General features: G+C 44.7%; 2 protein-coding genes and 1 pseudogene across 2 annotated transcripts in view; 1 reads left to right on the forward strand and 2 right to left on the reverse strand.

The window, feature by feature from the left end:
* The window catches only part of LOC119421085, a gene marked incomplete at its 3' end in the record, with an annotated part of 641076 nt that overhangs the window by 195419 nt on the left and 427219 nt on the right, over positions 1-18438 (reverse strand).
* ide (insulin-degrading enzyme) overlaps positions 1-18438 on the reverse strand; it is a 30467-nt gene that overhangs the window by 6003 nt on the left and 6026 nt on the right. The window contains exons 5-19 of the mRNA XM_037677619.1: positions 17256-17378; positions 17054-17166; positions 16749-16911; positions 16501-16593; positions 16263-16354; positions 16069-16149; positions 15697-15800; positions 14997-15099; positions 13614-13736; positions 13361-13443; positions 11320-11464; positions 3487-3597; positions 2672-2792; positions 2471-2562; positions 425-536 (exon numbers count right to left, since the gene is read on the reverse strand). Of these exons, the coding sequence (XP_037533547.1) occupies positions 425-536; positions 2471-2562; positions 2672-2792; positions 3487-3597; positions 11320-11464; positions 13361-13443; positions 13614-13736; positions 14997-15099; positions 15697-15800; positions 16069-16149; positions 16263-16354; positions 16501-16593; positions 16749-16911; positions 17054-17166; positions 17256-17378 (1659 nt within the window). The remainder of the gene's footprint in view (positions 1-424; positions 537-2470; positions 2563-2671; positions 2793-3486; positions 3598-11319; positions 11465-13360; positions 13444-13613; positions 13737-14996; positions 15100-15696; positions 15801-16068; positions 16150-16262; positions 16355-16500; positions 16594-16748; positions 16912-17053; positions 17167-17255; positions 17379-18438) is intronic.
* On the forward strand, positions 9771-9891 carry LOC119421278 (annotated as a pseudogene).

Here is an 18438-nt window from a genome sequence, read left to right on the forward strand (position 1 = left end):
GTGTGTAGTATTTAAAGTACTCAGATTGAGTACAGTGTGTAGTATTTTCAGTTTTTCCTGTTTGTCTCCAATCAGCCACAGTTTTTGGTCTCCCTCCTAAAGTCGTCCCACAGGTCTTGAACCTGCGGCTCACAGGAGCTGCGACATGCTGCGGTTCAGAACCGAACCGTTAACCGGACCAGACGATGGACTGTGCGTTCGAAAGGTTTGGGATCTTGTTGGATGGGTTCAGATGACGTCATCTTCAACAGAGGTCAAATGTTTCGGCTTGAAGGCGTTCAGCTGTGAAAGCTGCACGCTGCTCAGTCGGGTCAGAGTTCTGGTTACTGATCCGGGACGGGTTAAAGAATTTAATCCAATCTTTAGAAGCCACAAAGCATCAGCGATAACGAGCGCAGGAGAAGATGAGCACTACGGTACCTACCGTCTGGAACCTGCAGCTCTCTGTAGCGAATCAGCTGGCTCGGGAGGAGGGGCTTAGTGTGAGCGTGCTCAATGAGCGTGTCCTCCACCATCTGCATCATGGCCAGAGCAGACTGGGAGGAGAGCAAGACACTGGTAAACAGCCTGGACTAACCAGCACAAACAAGTCTGGATGACAAAAACAAAAGTAGATGTTTTCAGAGTGAAACCTTTACGCCTCTACCAGGATGATTTTATGAGATGTAATCAATTAATGTGCCCAATGCATAATCAATACATCAGCCTCTTTACTACCCTGTAGCTCGTCCTGCAGTTTGGAACAAAGCGAGCACGTTAAACACAACAGCATGCGGCGCCACAGCAAAGTGCGGTGGTCAGTAAACATTCGCTGCACGACAGACAGGTTAAAAAAACTGCGAGGATGTTGGCAAAGCGCGCACGCAGACCCAGTCCTGTTTGGACCTGCAGCTCCGGCTTCAGAACCACCACACAGACCTTAAACGGGTCACAGGAAGTTGGACTGAACTGCAGTTTTCACATCTTTCAACACTTTTTACACGCTCGCTGCTCAACGTGGACGATTTTACTGATAAAAAAAATCAATAAAAACTCATGGACGGACTCTGGCGACCGTCGTCCTCCTGCGCTTAGATTCATCTGCTGCTTCCGACTCCGTGGACCGGAACATCTTACTTTGTTGTTTGAAACATTGGGGTGGGGTGTCAGCGGTACAGGACTGGACTGGTTTTAGTCCTACTTAGCAGAGTATACTTTATGCGGCTATCTTGGTGACCACAGGTCCTCCTGCTGCTCTTTTGTGTGGGGTCCCACAGGGCTCAGTTTTAGGCCCCCACCATTTCACGCTGTACATGTTCCCTCTTGGCTCCATTTTTAGAAAACATGGAATCTCCTTTCAGTTACATGGATGATACACAGATACATGTCCTGCTAAAGAAAAAGGACTAACTCTCTGGCCCCTCTGTCTTCATGTCTGAAGGACATCAAAGCCTGGATGGCTGTGAACTTCTTCAAGTTCAGTGAGGGAAAGACTGAGGTGACGGTCTTTGGAAGCTCCACTGAGACTCCCAGTGCAGATGTTGGTTCTTTGGCCCAGTACATCAGGTCAGCTGTTACCAACCTGGGGGTCAAAGTCGATGCTGGACTAAAGTTAGAAAACCACGTCAGAGCAGTTGTTAAAACTAGTTTTTTTTATCTGAGGCAGCTGAAGTGAAGCGGATTCTTTCTCAGCAGCATTTCAAACAGTAGTTCACGCCTTGGTGACCACTCGGCTGGACGACTGTAACGTGCTCTATACAGGAATCAGCGACTCGTATCCCTCAGCTTCAGAGGGTCCAGAACGCTGCTGCACGTCTTTTAACTGGCACATGAAGGTTTGACCACATCTCTCCTGTTTTATCCTCCCTGCACTGGCTGCCTGAACCTTCCAGGATTCATTTTTAAATGATTTTATTTGCTTTTAAAGCTCTTAATGGACTTGCCCCGCCCCATCTGTCTGAGCTGCTACATCCATACACACCCTCTGGATCCCTCAGACGTGGGATCAGCTGCTCCTGAGTGCGAGCTCAGAGGAGACCGTACTTCTGCTGCTGCAGCTCCTAAACTGTGGAACGACCTTCAGTGAACATCAGACTCTTCCCTGTCTGTTTTAAATCCTTCTTAAGACCTGTCTCTTGACACCATCCGAGATGATGATTTTATCATTTTAATAAATTTTATTGACCGATTGTCTGGTTGTTTATTATGTGCAGAGCACTTGGGTCCTGTGGGTGTTTCTATCGTTAAAGCTGGTGTTGTGTAAAAACTCATGTGTGACCAGCAGAATCTCTGCAGCCAAAATGTAAAGATGATATTAGCAACTGCATCAACACCTGTCAACATTTTTGAAGAAATGTTTTGCCTATCAATATGATCACAACTTTTATCTCCAAGCGGCCATCGGTGTCAGTCCTGTTACATCAGTATCAGTTCCATGTAAAACAGGCAACGAAAATCTAATTTCAGTGAATAAATCAGAGACTGAACAAACCTCCTTGGTGATGTTGCCATGGAGGAGGGCTTCAATGTGTAGCCGAGACAACAGCTGAGGTATGAAGGCCCTGAGCCGTGGGAGAGTTACATCTGCAACACAGACCACAACCATCAGCTCCTAAAGCCCGAGCCCTGGGCTCGTTGTGAAGAAGGACCTGCGAGACTAAAGTCAAACTAAAGGTTTAAATCTGTGCCCCACCATCCAGGGCCTCTCGGAGCTCGTCTTTGGTCCAGGCCACCTCGGTCATCAGCAGACGAAGGTAGTACATGGCGTGCTGGTGAGGCTGCTCGGCTCGGAAGTTGTTCAAAGACCTCATGTACTGCAAGGAGCGAGAGAGAAGAAAGAAAAATCACATGTACTTGAAGAAAAACCTTCAAAGAAATGGAGTGACGAGCAACAAACGAGTGAAACCGTTCATTAAGCAGAGGGTTGAAAAGACTTAAAATCATTAAACTTCATTCATCCGGAGTCTCTGTGAAGGTTTAATACCGGTATTTACCGTAACTGCCGGTCTATTGAGTGCACCTGAAAATAAAACGTACACGCTAAATAAAATAAAAACTATTCTGTACATGCATCAGCTGCAGGTGTTGGAACATGAGTGGAGCACCAGCTACTGAGAGGTGTGCAGCTTGTTGTAGAACAAGAGTCAACCACCAGATGGTTGACTGCTGCTCACATGACCTCAGAGAGGGATTATGGGTAGAATTTATGTTAATTCTTAATCTCCTCATCCTAATCTCATTCTTAATCATTCCAGTTCACTGTTTAACGTTGTTCTTTTAGTGACTAATCTGTTCTCGTTAGCCTAGTTTCTGTTCATCGTGTGTTAGTTTGTTCAGTAAAGAACCATGAGTGAGGGAGGTAGTCGTCATGAAGACCTGTGGGGTTCACTCTGAGTCACGAGGACACCCCCGTGTTTGGGCAGATATGTGAGCGCCCGGGTTGTAGCGGCGCGGTGTTTGGTGCGAAGGACTCAAAGTTAAACTCTGCAGTGACGAACATCAACTTACAGCTTCTTTAATGATGTCAAAGCGCTTCTCGTCGATCTCGAAGGTGGCCATCTTCTCAACGATCTTCTTCAGCAGGATGTGCTGTTTGTCGTTGTAGCCTTTGACCGACAGCTGCAGCAAAGCGTGACAGAAGAAGAGCGTTACGGACACGAAGCGTCAAACACGTCGGCTAACCTCCGCTGGCCCGAAGGTTTACAGAAGCTACCCGACGTTCAGCCGTGAACAAATGGCTGCAGCGTGACCACTGCTTCCAAAACACCTGCTTGTTCTGTAAATCTGGGCAGCGGGTTTTATTTTTGGATCACTGCTGAAACTACAGCAGATTATAACAGATTATAACGCTGCCTCTGCAGGTTTGTGCAGCAGATAACGGGCCTGACGGATTCGAGCAATGGGTTTCCATCTTTGTTCTGTTGGTTTTATGGAGCCAGAACTGGAGTAGCTTCTTCTGCACGACAACAGATAGGGTTAGGCCTTCAGCCATGTTGAAGAAACGAGAAGCTGCTCGCAGGAACTGTTCCCAGCTGAAGTGGTTTGAATCGTGTTGTTCTTCTCTAACCGATGGGATTACTTGTCTGCTCAGTTTTTGGTCAGAGCATACGGTTTCTCAGAGGACAGAACTGACCTGAAGGACGATTCGGTTTCATTCTCACATGGACGACACTGTTGACAAGTTGTTGACAAACTGAACGGTGTCCATGAGGAACTCATGAAAATGTCCACAGGAGTTTTAGTTCCCTGGCTCAGATCACAGGCTCGCTTTACAACCTGTGTATTATTTAGACCAGTGGTTCCCAACCCCGGTTGGTGGTTCCCAACCCTGGTCATCGAGGAACCCAGTCCTGCAGGTTTTACTTGTTTCTCTGCTTTGACACACTTGATTTGAATGAATGGGTGATTAACACAACTTCAGGAAGTAATATATTCACTGAATCAGGCGTGTTGGAGCAGGGACACTACTAAAACATGCAGTATGGCGTTCCTCAAGGGCCATGTTTGGGGACCACCGATTTAACACGGTAAATATGACGAGCACGAGCAACTCAAATCCTTGTCCGTTTGGTTTCTGTGTACCAAAAAGTGCAAGAAATGCGAGGCACTTTTTGGAAGGGTTCCACGACCGCTTAAACTGCACTGAAAAATAAAAAGTGCAATCAAATGGAGACATGATTAAGACACTTTGTGACTATAGTGCAACAAAATGACCTGCACCTCGGCCACAGAAATGTTACGTGATGTCACAGTTTGTTTGCAGTTGTTGTTTCAGCTGATCCCTTCTTCAGGGTCGTCACAGTGAGTGAACTCACACGAATGTCTTCTTGACCCAACCTGGACTCAAACCTGCAGCCTCACGATTATTGCAGCTGTGCAAGGATGCAAACATATTACATCATCAGTGTGCGACTCCAACTGAAATCTATGGATGCTTTTTGTAGTTTTGTGTCTAACTTGTTGATCCGCCGTTTTCCCTCACTCTGATGTCGTTCATGATTCAGGCCTGACGCTCAACAGCCACATTCTCAGACTCATCCCGTTTATCTCCAAGTCCCAGTGGTGACGCCTCTTAATGCTTCCCAACGTCTTTGACCTTAACCGACGGTCGGCTGGATGCTGCAGTACCACCGACTCAAATCAATTACCTGCAGCCATAAACACAGCTACACAAAGCGTGGCCAGCCGCATCTGAAGACACGGCTCATAAATTCACTGCTGAGAAGAAGCTCAAACAGCAGGTGTTGTGACAAGGCAGCAGAAATTAAAATGCTTGAAAGAACAAAGAAAAACTAACATCACTTGGACAAACCCGTTTCATTCACAGCTTGGTACGAAATGCAAAATGTGCTCAGAAAGCAGGAAACAAACGGGTGGCGTGAGGGCGGCTGGTTCATTCTACACCAGAAGAGTCTACATGCGTCTCGCTGACATGGCTGGGTGTCAAAATGACTTCTTGTCCTTCTCACACTGCCCCTTCAGACACCGCTGCTGGCACAGCCCCCCAACAGAACCAGTGTCTCGCAGGGTTATGTGCCAGGCACGGTGGGCGTGGTCAGAACGTGGTGGGCGTGTCTATGCAGACAGTCAAATAAAACTAGTAAAAGTTAGCCAAGGAGAGGCTTGTGGAAGGAAATAGCATTGAGGAGACACGTATGAGAACCAGGCGTCTCTCCATGTGTTTGCTGTCCACGGCTGGACAACGTGGACATGTCCCCAAACCGTCTGTCAGAATCTGTGACGTCTCTTTGAGACAGGTTTGTAAATTAGAGCTTCTCCTTAGTTAACAAAAGAAATACCAGATCTTCCTCCTCCATCAACAGAAAATGAACATCCACTCTGCCAACCGTGCTCGCTCTGTGCATGGTGCGTGCTGCAGTGGGCGGAGCTTATCAGGACTTCTCATGGTGCGTGCTGCAGTGGGCGGGGCTTATCAGGACTTCTCCCCCACAGTTTCTCTTGGAGTAAGAACATCTCACAACCACGTCAGCGAGATCAGATGTCTTCTGTCGTGTGAAGTATAAACCAGGTTTAGTGAAGAGCGTTTTATGGCGTCACTTCAAACCAGGTCCAAGCTTCACCTCCACAGGTGTGGAGATCATCTTACTACTGATGAGATGAACAAACAGGAAACCACTTCAGAGGAAGTGAAATCCACCTCAGGTTAGTTTTGTACACTTTGTCTGATTAAGATCTATTATCAGGGTGAATTTTTATAACCAAATAAAAATAAAACAAGACATTAAAGGGATATTTTGGCCTTTTTGAAAACTGATCCGTGTAAAAGTTTTAAACAATTAGATTTCCTGTTGTAGGTAACTTTTTGAACATCTCAGTTTGGAGAATGAGGGAGAAGAACTTGTGACAGAAACTTTAATATTTCTGACAAAAATAATGGCGCAATAAAAAAACTGACTGGGCTGTAAAGGTTTAAATACGAGTGCTCAGATTACGACTGTACAACATTAGAAAAACGTGATTTTGGTTTTAAATTGTTGATTCTATTTTAATTTATTTTAAAAGACAACTATGATCTGCATCCCCCGGCAAATGAACACAGGATAAGAGAAGTTACGTGTCATAATCATTTGGAAAAGATACTCTGAAATGATCTGCTGAGAGATTTTGGGACACTTGGCAGTGATTTATATCTTATAAAGAAAGTAATCCTGTCTGATATACTCGTGTCTGTGTGGCAGATCCGGTGTGGGAGGGATGGGGTGTCTGTTTTGTGCTGGCACTGACATGACATGACTTGGTCAATATAACGGTAAAGAGTTTGCCGTCGTAAACAAACTTCAGCTTCAGTGCTGAGATCTGATTATTAAAAGGGTAAATAAATTAACCAATATGTTAGCGGTCAGGAAACGGAACTGCTGCCCCGCTTAACGAGCGCTACAAGTGCAGGAGAGTGAGAAACGCGTCACCCTTTGCTCTTACAACACAAACCATACAACACAGCAGAACACTGCAGTGACAGAATCACTTGTGCTAAAAACAAACTCAAAGACATGAGTTACAGAAACAGTTTAGCATATATCTTCTAGCGTACCGTTTGGCGTTTGTTTAGCATATATCTTAATGTATATCTTGATCCTTACTTATGGTTTCTTTTTATACTTTATATTTTTGCTATTTTTGGATGCAACTTGGGACCCTGTGTACATAATTTCGTTCCACCTCGTGTACATGTGGTGGAAACGACAATAAAGTTGACTTGAACTTATAGCTAGCAATAAAGCTAGCTCTGCTGCCAAGGTCCGGTGGGGCAGTTGGTTGCTTCAATATTTCACCCTACGCTGGACGTCTCTTGACAACATTCTCTCCATGTAGGGGGCATTGAATGGACTACGAGTCCATATCGTTGCCAAATGTAGAAGATTTTTTTAGCATGCAGTTTAGGCATGCCACTTTATTTCTTGTGGACTCATTTATGGCAACATACATGTCTGATATATTGTGCAGTCATGAAACGTTGGATTCGTTGCTGCTGTTTGCTCTTAAGCACCCACAGTTTCATGTACAGAACCACATTATGCAAAAATAACAATGTACACACACCGATGTCCCCCGACTACGAGGGATTTGAATCGTGAACGTTGTTTTCAAGGCGAGTGTTTTTCTCTATTGGAACTGAACAGGGAATGCAGGTAAACCTAAATGTTTTTGATGCAAGACGTTCCAGTGGAGTTCCACTGTGGAGAACAGAGGTGGCTTTATCATCTTGTCCGAGGCTGAGCAGAGAGACGGATCCTGGAGGCGAGCGGTTTTATCACCATCAGGTGCAGTGGAGGAGCCAGGGGGTGGCCAACGGTGGCCTTGGCCCCCACAGATTAATCTTCAGCCACCCCGTTCATTTGAGGAAACTATACATTTAAGCAATATACAAACTAGAAAACAGTTTCCTCAAATGACAGGGGTGGCTGGGTTACACGTATATGGTGGTGGCCATCTTGGATTTTGACCTGGCAACATGATTTTCAAAAGGAACCTTTCCTATGCCTAGATGCTGCCACACCAGTACCGCACTTACTTTTCTAGTTATCATGCTCATAACATGCACGGATGGATGGACAGTCAGATGAACGAATGGAGGGCATTTCCAATTTCTCCTCCTACTGATGCTCGATGGCGGACCAAAACTGTGGAAGGCATTCTCGATCCAAGCAGTTTTCTCCGTGTCTCAGTTGCCTTTGCTTTTTTTTTTTCTAACTTGCCGAACATAAATTCAGTTTCTCCAAACTGAAGCCATGCAAAGTGTTTTCTACAACAAGATATTAAGTGTTTATAACTCTTACACAGTGCACTACTTCAAAATGTCTCAAATATCCCTTTAAGTTATAGCAAAAAGAAAAAGCATCTACCAAGTCTACAAGTTGGATAAAAAACACGCCACACAGTCAAAGCGAGCGTAGAAAACCAAGACATTTCCACTCCGTTACAACCCAGAGTGGACCCTTCACCAGCGCTCACACCCCCGACCCAGGCTCCACACAGCTACTTACGAGGAGGGCATTCTTCCCTGAGGCTACGTCATACACCAGCCCGGTCAGCCCGGCTGCATATGTATACTCTTTTAAATCATCCTTCAGTAACCTGAACAACAAGGAGGTCATGTTGCAGTGCACGGGATCTGCATAAAGGTAGCGACTGATGGAAGGAAGAACAAAACAAACAGAACGAACAAAAAGGGGTTTGTTTGTGATGAGGGGGTGGGCAATAAATACAACCAAACAACAAGAACAAGCCAGAAGAACGATCAGAAGAGTATGGATATGCAGCCACATAACCAGCTTTCTGCTCCGAAACAACGCAATGCCAAAGACTCGTGCTCCGACTGCTAGATTGTTCTTAAATAAGAATATTTTGTTGAACACAGCTTCTCCTCGGGTTTATTAAACCATCCCATAGAATCAAATAAAACATGTTTCTCTGTAAGCCTAATGACTCTGCAGGTGTTCCATCAGCAGGGAAGTGATGGAGTGAAAACAAGTGGATAAAACAGCTTGGGCCGTCAAACCTGGGTTAACATGTTGTGAACAGTTGATGCTCAGCTCTGTGGGTTAAACCAGTATCTCAGGATGCTGCGTTCATGGCAAGAGTTTCTGAATGTTTGTGAGGATCGCCGTCACCTTGCACAAGTCGCAGGGCAGCGCGTCTGCGTTGCATGGATTATGAGCATGTTCAAAGAAGCAAAGTCCTAAAACATTTACCGTATCATCAGGTGTAGCGTCAAGCAACATCTGGATTAACCTTCCCGTGTCTAATAAAACACACTGGGCTCTCAGCAGTGGTGATTTTAGCCTCTTTTTTGGGGGTGCTCAAGCTCCCCTAAACTTTAACTCAGCACCCCTGAAACTTTTAGAAACCATCATTAGGATTCTGTAACGAAGCTCAGTTCCCAAATAGATTCACAGAAATATTGAATCAATAAGAAATAAATTTGGATTAAATGATGACAGTCTTAAACAGGTTATTTAAAATCTATGATTTTTTTTCACAAATTGAATCCTCACCACCTGTCAATCAAACCCAGTATGCTCATTAGCAAGTGACCAATCGGTGACCTCAATTTGTCCAGAAGGTAAACGCCCCTTACCTGCAGGAGCTCCACCCCCTTTTTCCTCCGACAACATTGTCGAGGTCTTTTATTACAAACTCTGCAGTCAGAGGTTAATGGTTAAATTAAAGGTTAAAGCTTAAAGCTAGTTGTGTGTGTTGTAACTTCTGGTTGTAGAAGTTTAATCTTTCTTTGCTCTGATCTAAAAGTCTTATTTGTGACTGAGCTCCTCGTTTACGGCCGTACCACCCTGAACACGCCCGATTTCGTCTGTTCTCTGAAGCTAAGCAGGGTCGGGCCTGGTTAGTACTTGGATGGGAGACCACCTGGTATAATACCAGGTGCTGTAAGCTTTTGAATTTCTCACAGACCTCACCATGGGGTGTGTTGTTAGTACTGGGGGCTAAGCCCCCTAAAGGTCAGATCCTAGAATCGCCCCTGTCTCTCAGTGAAAAAAGAAAGTTGCACTTTCCCCTGAGAACGGCAGGAACTCCGACATGAAGAAAAGCTGAAGTGACGCTGATATTAAGGCCCTTCGCCCTCTGCTCGTTAAAAAGACAAACCTACAGCCGGCACGTTACCGACAGCAGACGCATCGTTGTGAACCTTTACACTCCAAGGACAAACTCAGTGAGGTCGCAACTAGGGCTTCATCAGACTACTCGAGTAATCGACACATCGATTACTAGGAAATTTCACGTTGAGTATTCGTTGCGACGTCATTATATCACCGTTACCTCATTGCGTCATCGTGTCACGTGATCCGCACTGGCGCGGGTTACAAAATGGATTCCTCCCAGCAGACAGACGGAGCGGAGCAGGTCCAGTCTTGACAAACAGGTAGAAACGCATCAATAGTGTGGAAATATTTCACTAAAGATGAATCTTCAGGTTCAACTACCGTAAGGAAACAGGACATGAATCAACTTCCTGACTGTTTGGAGCTCGTTGTGAACCGGTGTTACATCATTTTCTGTGACCACTGTATATTGTGACCGTAGGGGGCGGTGTTGCATGCACCGTTGCAGGTCACAGAATATGGTGTGACACCGGGTCCAATCGACCGAACCAGAACCAGCTTCCTCTGACCTTGTTTCACAAACAAAAATAAAAAAATATTAATCTGTAAACCTATAAAAACCTATAAACATATTAATCTTTAAAACTAAACCTAACGCGCACCACAGCGGGCGGTGGTGCGGGGTGGTCGACCCCCCCCCACTGGTTTTAGTTTCTTTTCTGACGTGTTGCACTTTTTTCACTTTTGCAGCTTAATAATAAAACTAATAGTTTTGGTTTTCCTTTGACTTATTTGCAGTGTGATAAATGTTAGGAGCAAAATATACGCTCACAATGTTTTGTTGGTCTTATTTTTGTAAGTAATAAATGACTTTTTTTTCGGTTTTATTTGTTTATTTATTTTTTCATTTTTAGATTCTATGACATCATCAACTACTCGAGTTTAAAAATCATGTAGTCGTTCAACTGAAACGTTTTCCACAATCCTTCCGTAATTTGTGGTCGCCAACTTCTCTCAAACATTCACAACCAAATGAGATACTGGCTTTAGCACAGAACCGTCTCAGATTGTGTCAAAGATAATCCAGTTTAAAATTTATTGTCTGATAAATAAAAGAGGTCTTATTGGGTCACAGAGAGGACTCAACAAGACCTGTTAACCCAGGTCTGTCTGAACCACGGGAGCCCGGTCTGAGGATGATTAAGGGTCGGCGGTGCGACATGACAATGAGGAGGGGTGGCGGGGTAATCTGAATACTTACATACATCCCATAGACGGTATTTTGGAGGTCATAGTTCAAGCCAGCTAGCTCGGCTGCATATGCATACTCGTTGAGGGAGTCCTTGAGGAGCTCCAGGTACAAATATGCCATGTTACAATGCAACGGGTCCACATACGCAAACGGGCTGCAGAAAGAAGCGTATTGGTCACAGCAATACATGAACAATAAAAACATTTAATACACCAGTAATCACAGTTTACAGGTTTTGTCTAACCTAATCTGATCTGATGAAAGTGCTGCTGGGCAGAGTTTGGTAGGGGTGTAACGGTACACACAACCAGACAAAAGTCTTGGACTGGTAACCCTTGGTTTAGGGAGACGCATGGAACAAGCACGGCGCCGTGTTAAACAAGCGTGCTGCTTTTCCTGGAGTCTCTTTGTCTTTAACTTTGTTCCAGTTAGTGGTGGCGAGCGCAACAATAAGATAAACTGACAACAAGCACAGGAAGAGGAACGTCTGAGAACGCAACACTCTCAAGTTTTCTGCATTTCAGGCTCACAACTTTGGAAAGATGACAAAAGCAGGTGCAGCATTAAGAACACAAAAATAAATGAGGACTTGATGAGCCTAGCATTGTTAAAAAGATGCTGTTTGGGACGCTGACCGTGATGGTTTCCACTTAGTCTAGTTGGTTGGTGGAGGTACCAGGTCCAGGAGGGAAACAAGGACATCCCTCTCTCCAGACACGCCTTCCAGCTCCTCCTGCAGGATCTCAAGGTGTTCCCCTGGCCAGAGGATGATCCCTTCAGAGAGTTCTGGGTCTGATATGGGGTCTTCTCTCAGAGCCAATGGGATGAACTACATGCAGCAGATCTACTCAGAGTTCCTCACCTTCTCTGTGAGGCTGAGCCCAGCCAGCCTCCAGAAGAAGCTCATTTCTTTACTTGTCATGCACACCACATGTGCTACATGAGGTGGGACCAAACCGTGTACACAGGGTCCCAGTTACATCCAACAAAAATACAAACTGTAAAGAAAAACATGAGTAAGATCCGAGTCATGAACTAAGAAAACACTGAGCACTAATGGTACAAGAACAACGAGCCAAAACAACAGCAGCACGAACACGAGTCACTCAGATCCAGGATCTGGTCTTTCAGTCCCGAGTCAAACCTCATGATCACAGCTGAAGGTTGAACGTAGACAGACCAGGGAACCACTAACGTTCACTCCGCCTCACCTCCTCCTTCACCACCACAGACTCACAACTGCAGATGAAGTCCTGATGGATCAGGACGTGAACTCTTCAGTCTGAGGCAGCCGCACTCAGAGGAGGCATTACACTTTTCACTGAGAAATAATCTATAAATGCACCTTTAATGGTTCATTTTTTAATTTACAAACCCTTCCAGTCTGTTCCCTCATTGACCCATCCACACATTAGACCAGCACTCTGCCACGTCTACAAATAATCTGCTCCAACCGCTGAGCCACAGTCCCCAGTCTGCCCTGAGGGACATTAGTTGTTTCATTCAGGACCATTCTGTTCACTGTTGAGTTAAAAAACAAAAACACACCAAGGAGCAGCTTTAAAACCGCGGGACCAAACTATTTGTGCGTACCATTACACCTCTGGAGTTTTGTTGATTAAAGACAACAAAATCCAGCTGGTTCATATTTTAAACATTGTACTCGAGGTCAAAGCATAAAAAATGACGCACACGTCCAGAGGCCTTACAGCTTCTAGATGCACCGGACATGATTACAGTCATTACCGGTGACACTTACCTCAAACTAACACTCGGTTCTGTTACAAACAAACAAACAACAACAAACTGAGCTCACTTTGTTTACAGAGTGGTCCTCTTACCAACGGGCGTCTACATTTGAGTGACTAAACGTTAAATTAGCACTTCCATCAACATCTTACAGCTGAATGAGTCGCACTTCTCTGCACCTCAGGATTGGTGCTTCAGATTTACAAGGTACGGAGATGATAATCACATCAAGGTGGAAATGGATCCACAGACAAGTTTCTGTTGTCTTTAAAGTATAAATTATTTTAAATATGAGACCCACCTGAAGAACTCAAAGTTTAGACACGCCTTGGGAAGGAAGAACTTGTCGTCCTGCTTAAACCAAACTTTACTCATGGCAGTATCCTGGAAGAAACACATCCGTTTCAGTTTCAACTCAATGTTTAATAACGGTAGCGTGGACACTGCGAGCTGCGTTTTAACCTCAAGAAACCACAAACAGACACTTTTCAACCGGAATATTAAACAAAAGTGTCCAAAGCAGCGACGTTGGCTGCAGGCGGCCGAACACTCGCCTTGATCAGCGTGGGAACTGAAGGAGACTCTTTGTCCAGAGGGTAGATCTCAAAGTTGGTGGGGATGAATTCATTTTTCATCGGTAACTTGAACTTGCCGTTGAGGTCTGCGTTGCCCCACGTCTGAAACACAGAAAGTCGACACAGATTCATCAGAACTTCAAGCCCAGTTCTGGTGGTGCCTCCCTGGAGACTCAGAATTACTCTAAACTACACAGATGTTCATTTCAGTCACTGTGAATTCGGTAGAGCTGCTGCCTCTCAAAATGAAGGTGGTCGGATGGATCCCGGCCCGGGGCCTTTCTGGGTGGTTTGCATGTTCTCCCCGTGCTGAGTGGGTTTTCTTCAGGTACTAAAAAGTTAACTTTGTTAACGCCAAGCTAATCTGCTCGAGCTCATCTGAAGGCCACATGAAGTGTGGAGGTGTGTAGCTCCTGGCTCTGCAGAACGTTGGCGACCTCTGTGCACGGTGCACCTCAGAACCGCTGAGCCCGTCAGAGCTCCGTTCTTTCACAAAGGTTTGTAGAAGCAGTCGGCGTGGCTAGGTGCTTCATTTTATACACCTGTGGCCAAGGAAGGGACTGTAACACCTGAATTCACTCTGACTCTGGTCAGTTTGTGATCCTGGTCCTCCTGGACCTTAGCGCTGCTTTTGACACGGTTGACCACAGTATCCTTTTATCAAGATTAGAACACTGGTTCTGTTTGTATCTGGGCGACAGGAGTTTTGTGTTAATTTTGTTGGTAATAGTTTATCTGCTTCAGTGCCTCCATCCTGCGGGGTCCTGCAGGGCTCAATTCTTGGACCCCTTCTGTTTTCATTGTATCTGCTCTCCTTGGGGTCTTGCAGACTTGTTTGAGGCAGTCATGGTTCCACGCAGATTATTGAACAAGAACTTTCACCAGGACTGCCTCAAACGAGTCGGCGGGGGAGAGGGCGGACTCAGAAACCATCTTGGAACCATCAAACTGGTTGACCCACTATGTGAAGGTACAGTTTATAAGACTGAGTTGTTGTGGCTCCTCGGACTGATGAAGTCTTTTGGAGGAAAGATGAAACGTTGGACATACTTATTATTGTAAAACTGTCTTTTAGGTGGTGCACATTATTTCTTTGTAGCTGCCTTGTATTGCTTTGTACAAGCCAAAACAGAAAACTGACATGGTCTCAAGACACCTGCGACAACTCTGACCGTCTTGAGAGAAATTTTGTAAATCCAATTTTTAAAAAACTTGTTCAAAACTGAAGCCAGGAGGCTGCATGCGTCTGTGACTCAAGCGAGGAAATGAAAACCCTGAAAAGTCTGGAGATGGTCGTGTGAACGCTGCTCAGCCCAGAGACATTCCACCTTCAGTGATTTGAAGGACAGTTTGATCACCTACCTTCATGGTTTCCTCTGAAATGGCTTCTTGCTTGTACTGTGTGCCGTACCACTCCTCAGTTCTGTCGGTTTGACCCTCAAATGACTTGGACACCACTGCAACTCTGCAAAGGTACAACAACAAACAGGTCTGTACTTGCATATCCTCCGTCAGAGATTTTAAACTCCTCTCTGGAAAAATCAGCGGCCAGTTTAAAATCACTTTTTCTGCTTTTAAAACAAACTAAAGGAAACTTCTTACTGCTTGGATTTAATTCGCTGACCTGTTGGTGAAAAACCTGTTTAATCTGACCACATGGACCGTGTCTCAGGTTTGGACTTTACATTTTGCGTGCTCTTTACGATTTAAATTTATTTATATATTTTACTTCTAAATAAACAGGTTTTGTTGCAATATTTTTTAATCATAGTGGACAAAAATAATTAAAATACTGATATTGGTGCATGGACAAATAAACTGAGAGCCAAGGAGCAAATATTGTTCAATAATAATGAATTTGATCGCATCTCTAAATCTGTTTTCATTAAAAATGTACAAAAATAATAAAAAAAAACCACACATTTATTATTATTATTATTTCCTGTTTAAAATGACATAACTTCTGATCATTCACTGGATATTTGAGAAGCTGTAAAACACAAGAACCATGCGAGGAACCGAGACTGTGGCGGACGTCTAAACGAACTTTTCTCCAACTCACCTGACGTTTTCTGGTCGGAGCTTGTCGAGCACCATCTCGATCAGATCCGGCCTGAAGTCCTCCAGAAGATACTCGGCTGCGAGAACTTCCTCCAGAAGGTAGTACTGCAACACAGAACAGAAACCTGTTGACAGGAAACAGCACGAAGCTGGAGGACGTTGGATAAAGAGATTCCAAGTTGTTAGTGACAACATCTAAATTCACTGTTTAACAAAAGCCTCAGATTCTAAAACAAGACGAGCTTTGTAAGTCGTACAGAACATGATCTTTAGTAGTGATTCCTCTTCTGTCACTCAGAAAGCTCTAATCTTCTGGATCAGAGATCATCGAATGACAGCTGCAGAAAGAGTCACTGAGGTGAAAGGTACCTACATGCAGCAAACCTGCCACTTTAGAGGTGTAGCCACGGGGTCGCTCCTTGTCCTTAAACCTGAAGGCTACTTTGCTCAAATCCTACAAACAGAAACGAGCAGAACACACGACGAGGAGAAGTTTGAGCAGTCGGGTCTGAGATGACGAGCGCTGCTGTATAAACACAGTCACTGTTAAAATGAAACGGATCCCACCTTGCATTCTTCAAAGACCCACTCCTGAGGCCCCTCGGTGCGAAGTTTCTGGATGTACTGGAACATGTGAAAGATGATGTCCTCAACGTGCACTGCAGAGACAGATCACGCCTCAGTCACTGCAATCAGACGTCTACACACAAACACACCTGAAGCCCGATGCGTTTCCTGAAAACTAAACTCCCAGACGTTTCCTCATCTCTCCACACGGCCTCCTCGTCAGTTCAGACATACTTACACAAGCCCTCCTCAGTCAGGTCCACGTTGATGATAAAAAACATGAAGCCTTTGGCTCCTTCTTTCTGCCCTCCCACGAGCGTGTTCACCCAGCCTTTAAAACAACAACAAATCACTTCGGTGACGTTAAGAAGAGGGGGCGCCTTTCTGGAAACCAACGTTTGACTTCAAGGTAAAAAGAAAGTTGAGGTTCAACAGAAGCAAACGGGGGAGAACAATCCTTGAAGTGCCTCCAGCGCGTCGTCGTACCTTTAGACTTCAGCTCGGACAGCAAACTGCCAGGTCCTTCGTGACCGATCAGATGTCCCAGATAATGTCCCGGGTTTGATTTATGGTACTTCTGCAGGTCTGGGATGGGAAACGTTACATAAAGGTTTCTTATGTCTTTGATGGGGACCACTTTGTAGAATTTCTGTGAAAGAAAGACAAAATCAAGAATGATCCCAGAATTCAAAGCAAAGCTCAATAAAAGTCTTTGTGAAATCTAATGAACTACTTTATTTCTTGTTGCGTTACAGCAAAATGTTAAAAAACAAAAGAAAGAAGTGACCCACTCTGAGGTGTTCCTCCTGGAAGGGGTGTTCAGGGAATTCTGGGACAGGAACGTTCTTGTTTTCCACTTCTCCAAACAGTTTTACCACCATGGACGTCAACTCATCTAGAGACTCTGAAAAGATGGAGGAAAGCCTTCTGCTGAGGCAGTTTGTACACCCCCCCCAGGTTTTGCATCATATTTGTGTGAACTAAAAGCTTTACCTCTGCCCAACACACACAGCCCCATGAGGTTAGCAGAATAATACGTGGAGTGAAACGTTAGGAGCTCCTGACGGACGTCGACCCCCTCTTTAGATGGTCTGGTCTCAAGCGTCAGTTTGTTTCCTGAAGCAAAGGTTACATTTATCTTCTGAATATTTACATTTATCATGCATTAATTTAATACAATTCAGTTTATTTCTGTAGCGCCAAGTCCCAACATGCATCGTCTCAGGGCACAAAAACATTCACAGACTTTATTAAAGACAATTAGTAAAAGCTCTCCATCTTCACTTTGTCACAGTCGCCCATCCTGAGCAAGAACAGAGGAGACAGTGGAAAGAAAAACTCCCTTTAACAAGAACAAACCTCCATCAGAACAACGGCATCGGCTTTGATGTTCGATATTAAAAAATATAAACAACAACGGACAAGATCAGTCTATAAAAAACATCTTAAAGTTTAAATTTTACTGCGATCAGAAACGCAGTTTGACACAAAATGGATTAAAAATAAATCTCCTGCCAGTGGGATCATTGTAACACCAGGTACAAATCAGCTGATCTTATTTTGTAAAGAAAAACTAACTCCAATTTCCCCCTGGGAACGATTGATTGATTAAGTAATTAATTAATTAAGGAAGTATGCATCGATCATACCAGCAGTAGTTAATAGAATTTATAAATTACAAAGTCTTACATTCAACATAAAACAAAACAGCTGAAACATTTTCTATGATAAAACAGAAAGAAGTGCGGCACGGTGGTGCAGTTGGAGGAGCTGCTGCCGCTCAGCGAGAAGATCGCCAGATCAATTTCTGGCCAGGGGCCTTATTGGGTGGAGTTTGTTCTCTGCGCGACCTGTCCAGGTGTCCCTGGATGTGGGCACCAGTGACCCCACGACCCGAAAAGGAAGAAGCAGGTAAAGATGGTGGATGGATAGAAAGAAGTGTCGGGTAGATACCCAAAACATAAAACAGACTTTAAATGCAACTTTGGCCCAGTGGTGAGGAGGCCACCGTCCAACCAAGGGATCAAACGCCCGACCTGTTCATCTTGAACATGAAGAAAATAAGTTAGAGGACATGGAGGAGAGGACAGAGTGAGATGGAGGAGGACTCGCCGAGGCGACCCCTGGAGAGAAAGAGAAGGACAGAGAGCAAAGAACAGAAAGAGAAGGACAGAGA

This window comes from Nematolebias whitei, chromosome 1 (genome assembly GCF_014905685.2).
Source record: "Nematolebias whitei isolate Nwh7 chromosome 1, NemWhi1, whole genome shotgun sequence".
NCBI lineage: Eukaryota > Metazoa > Chordata > Actinopteri > Cyprinodontiformes > Rivulidae > Nematolebias > Nematolebias whitei.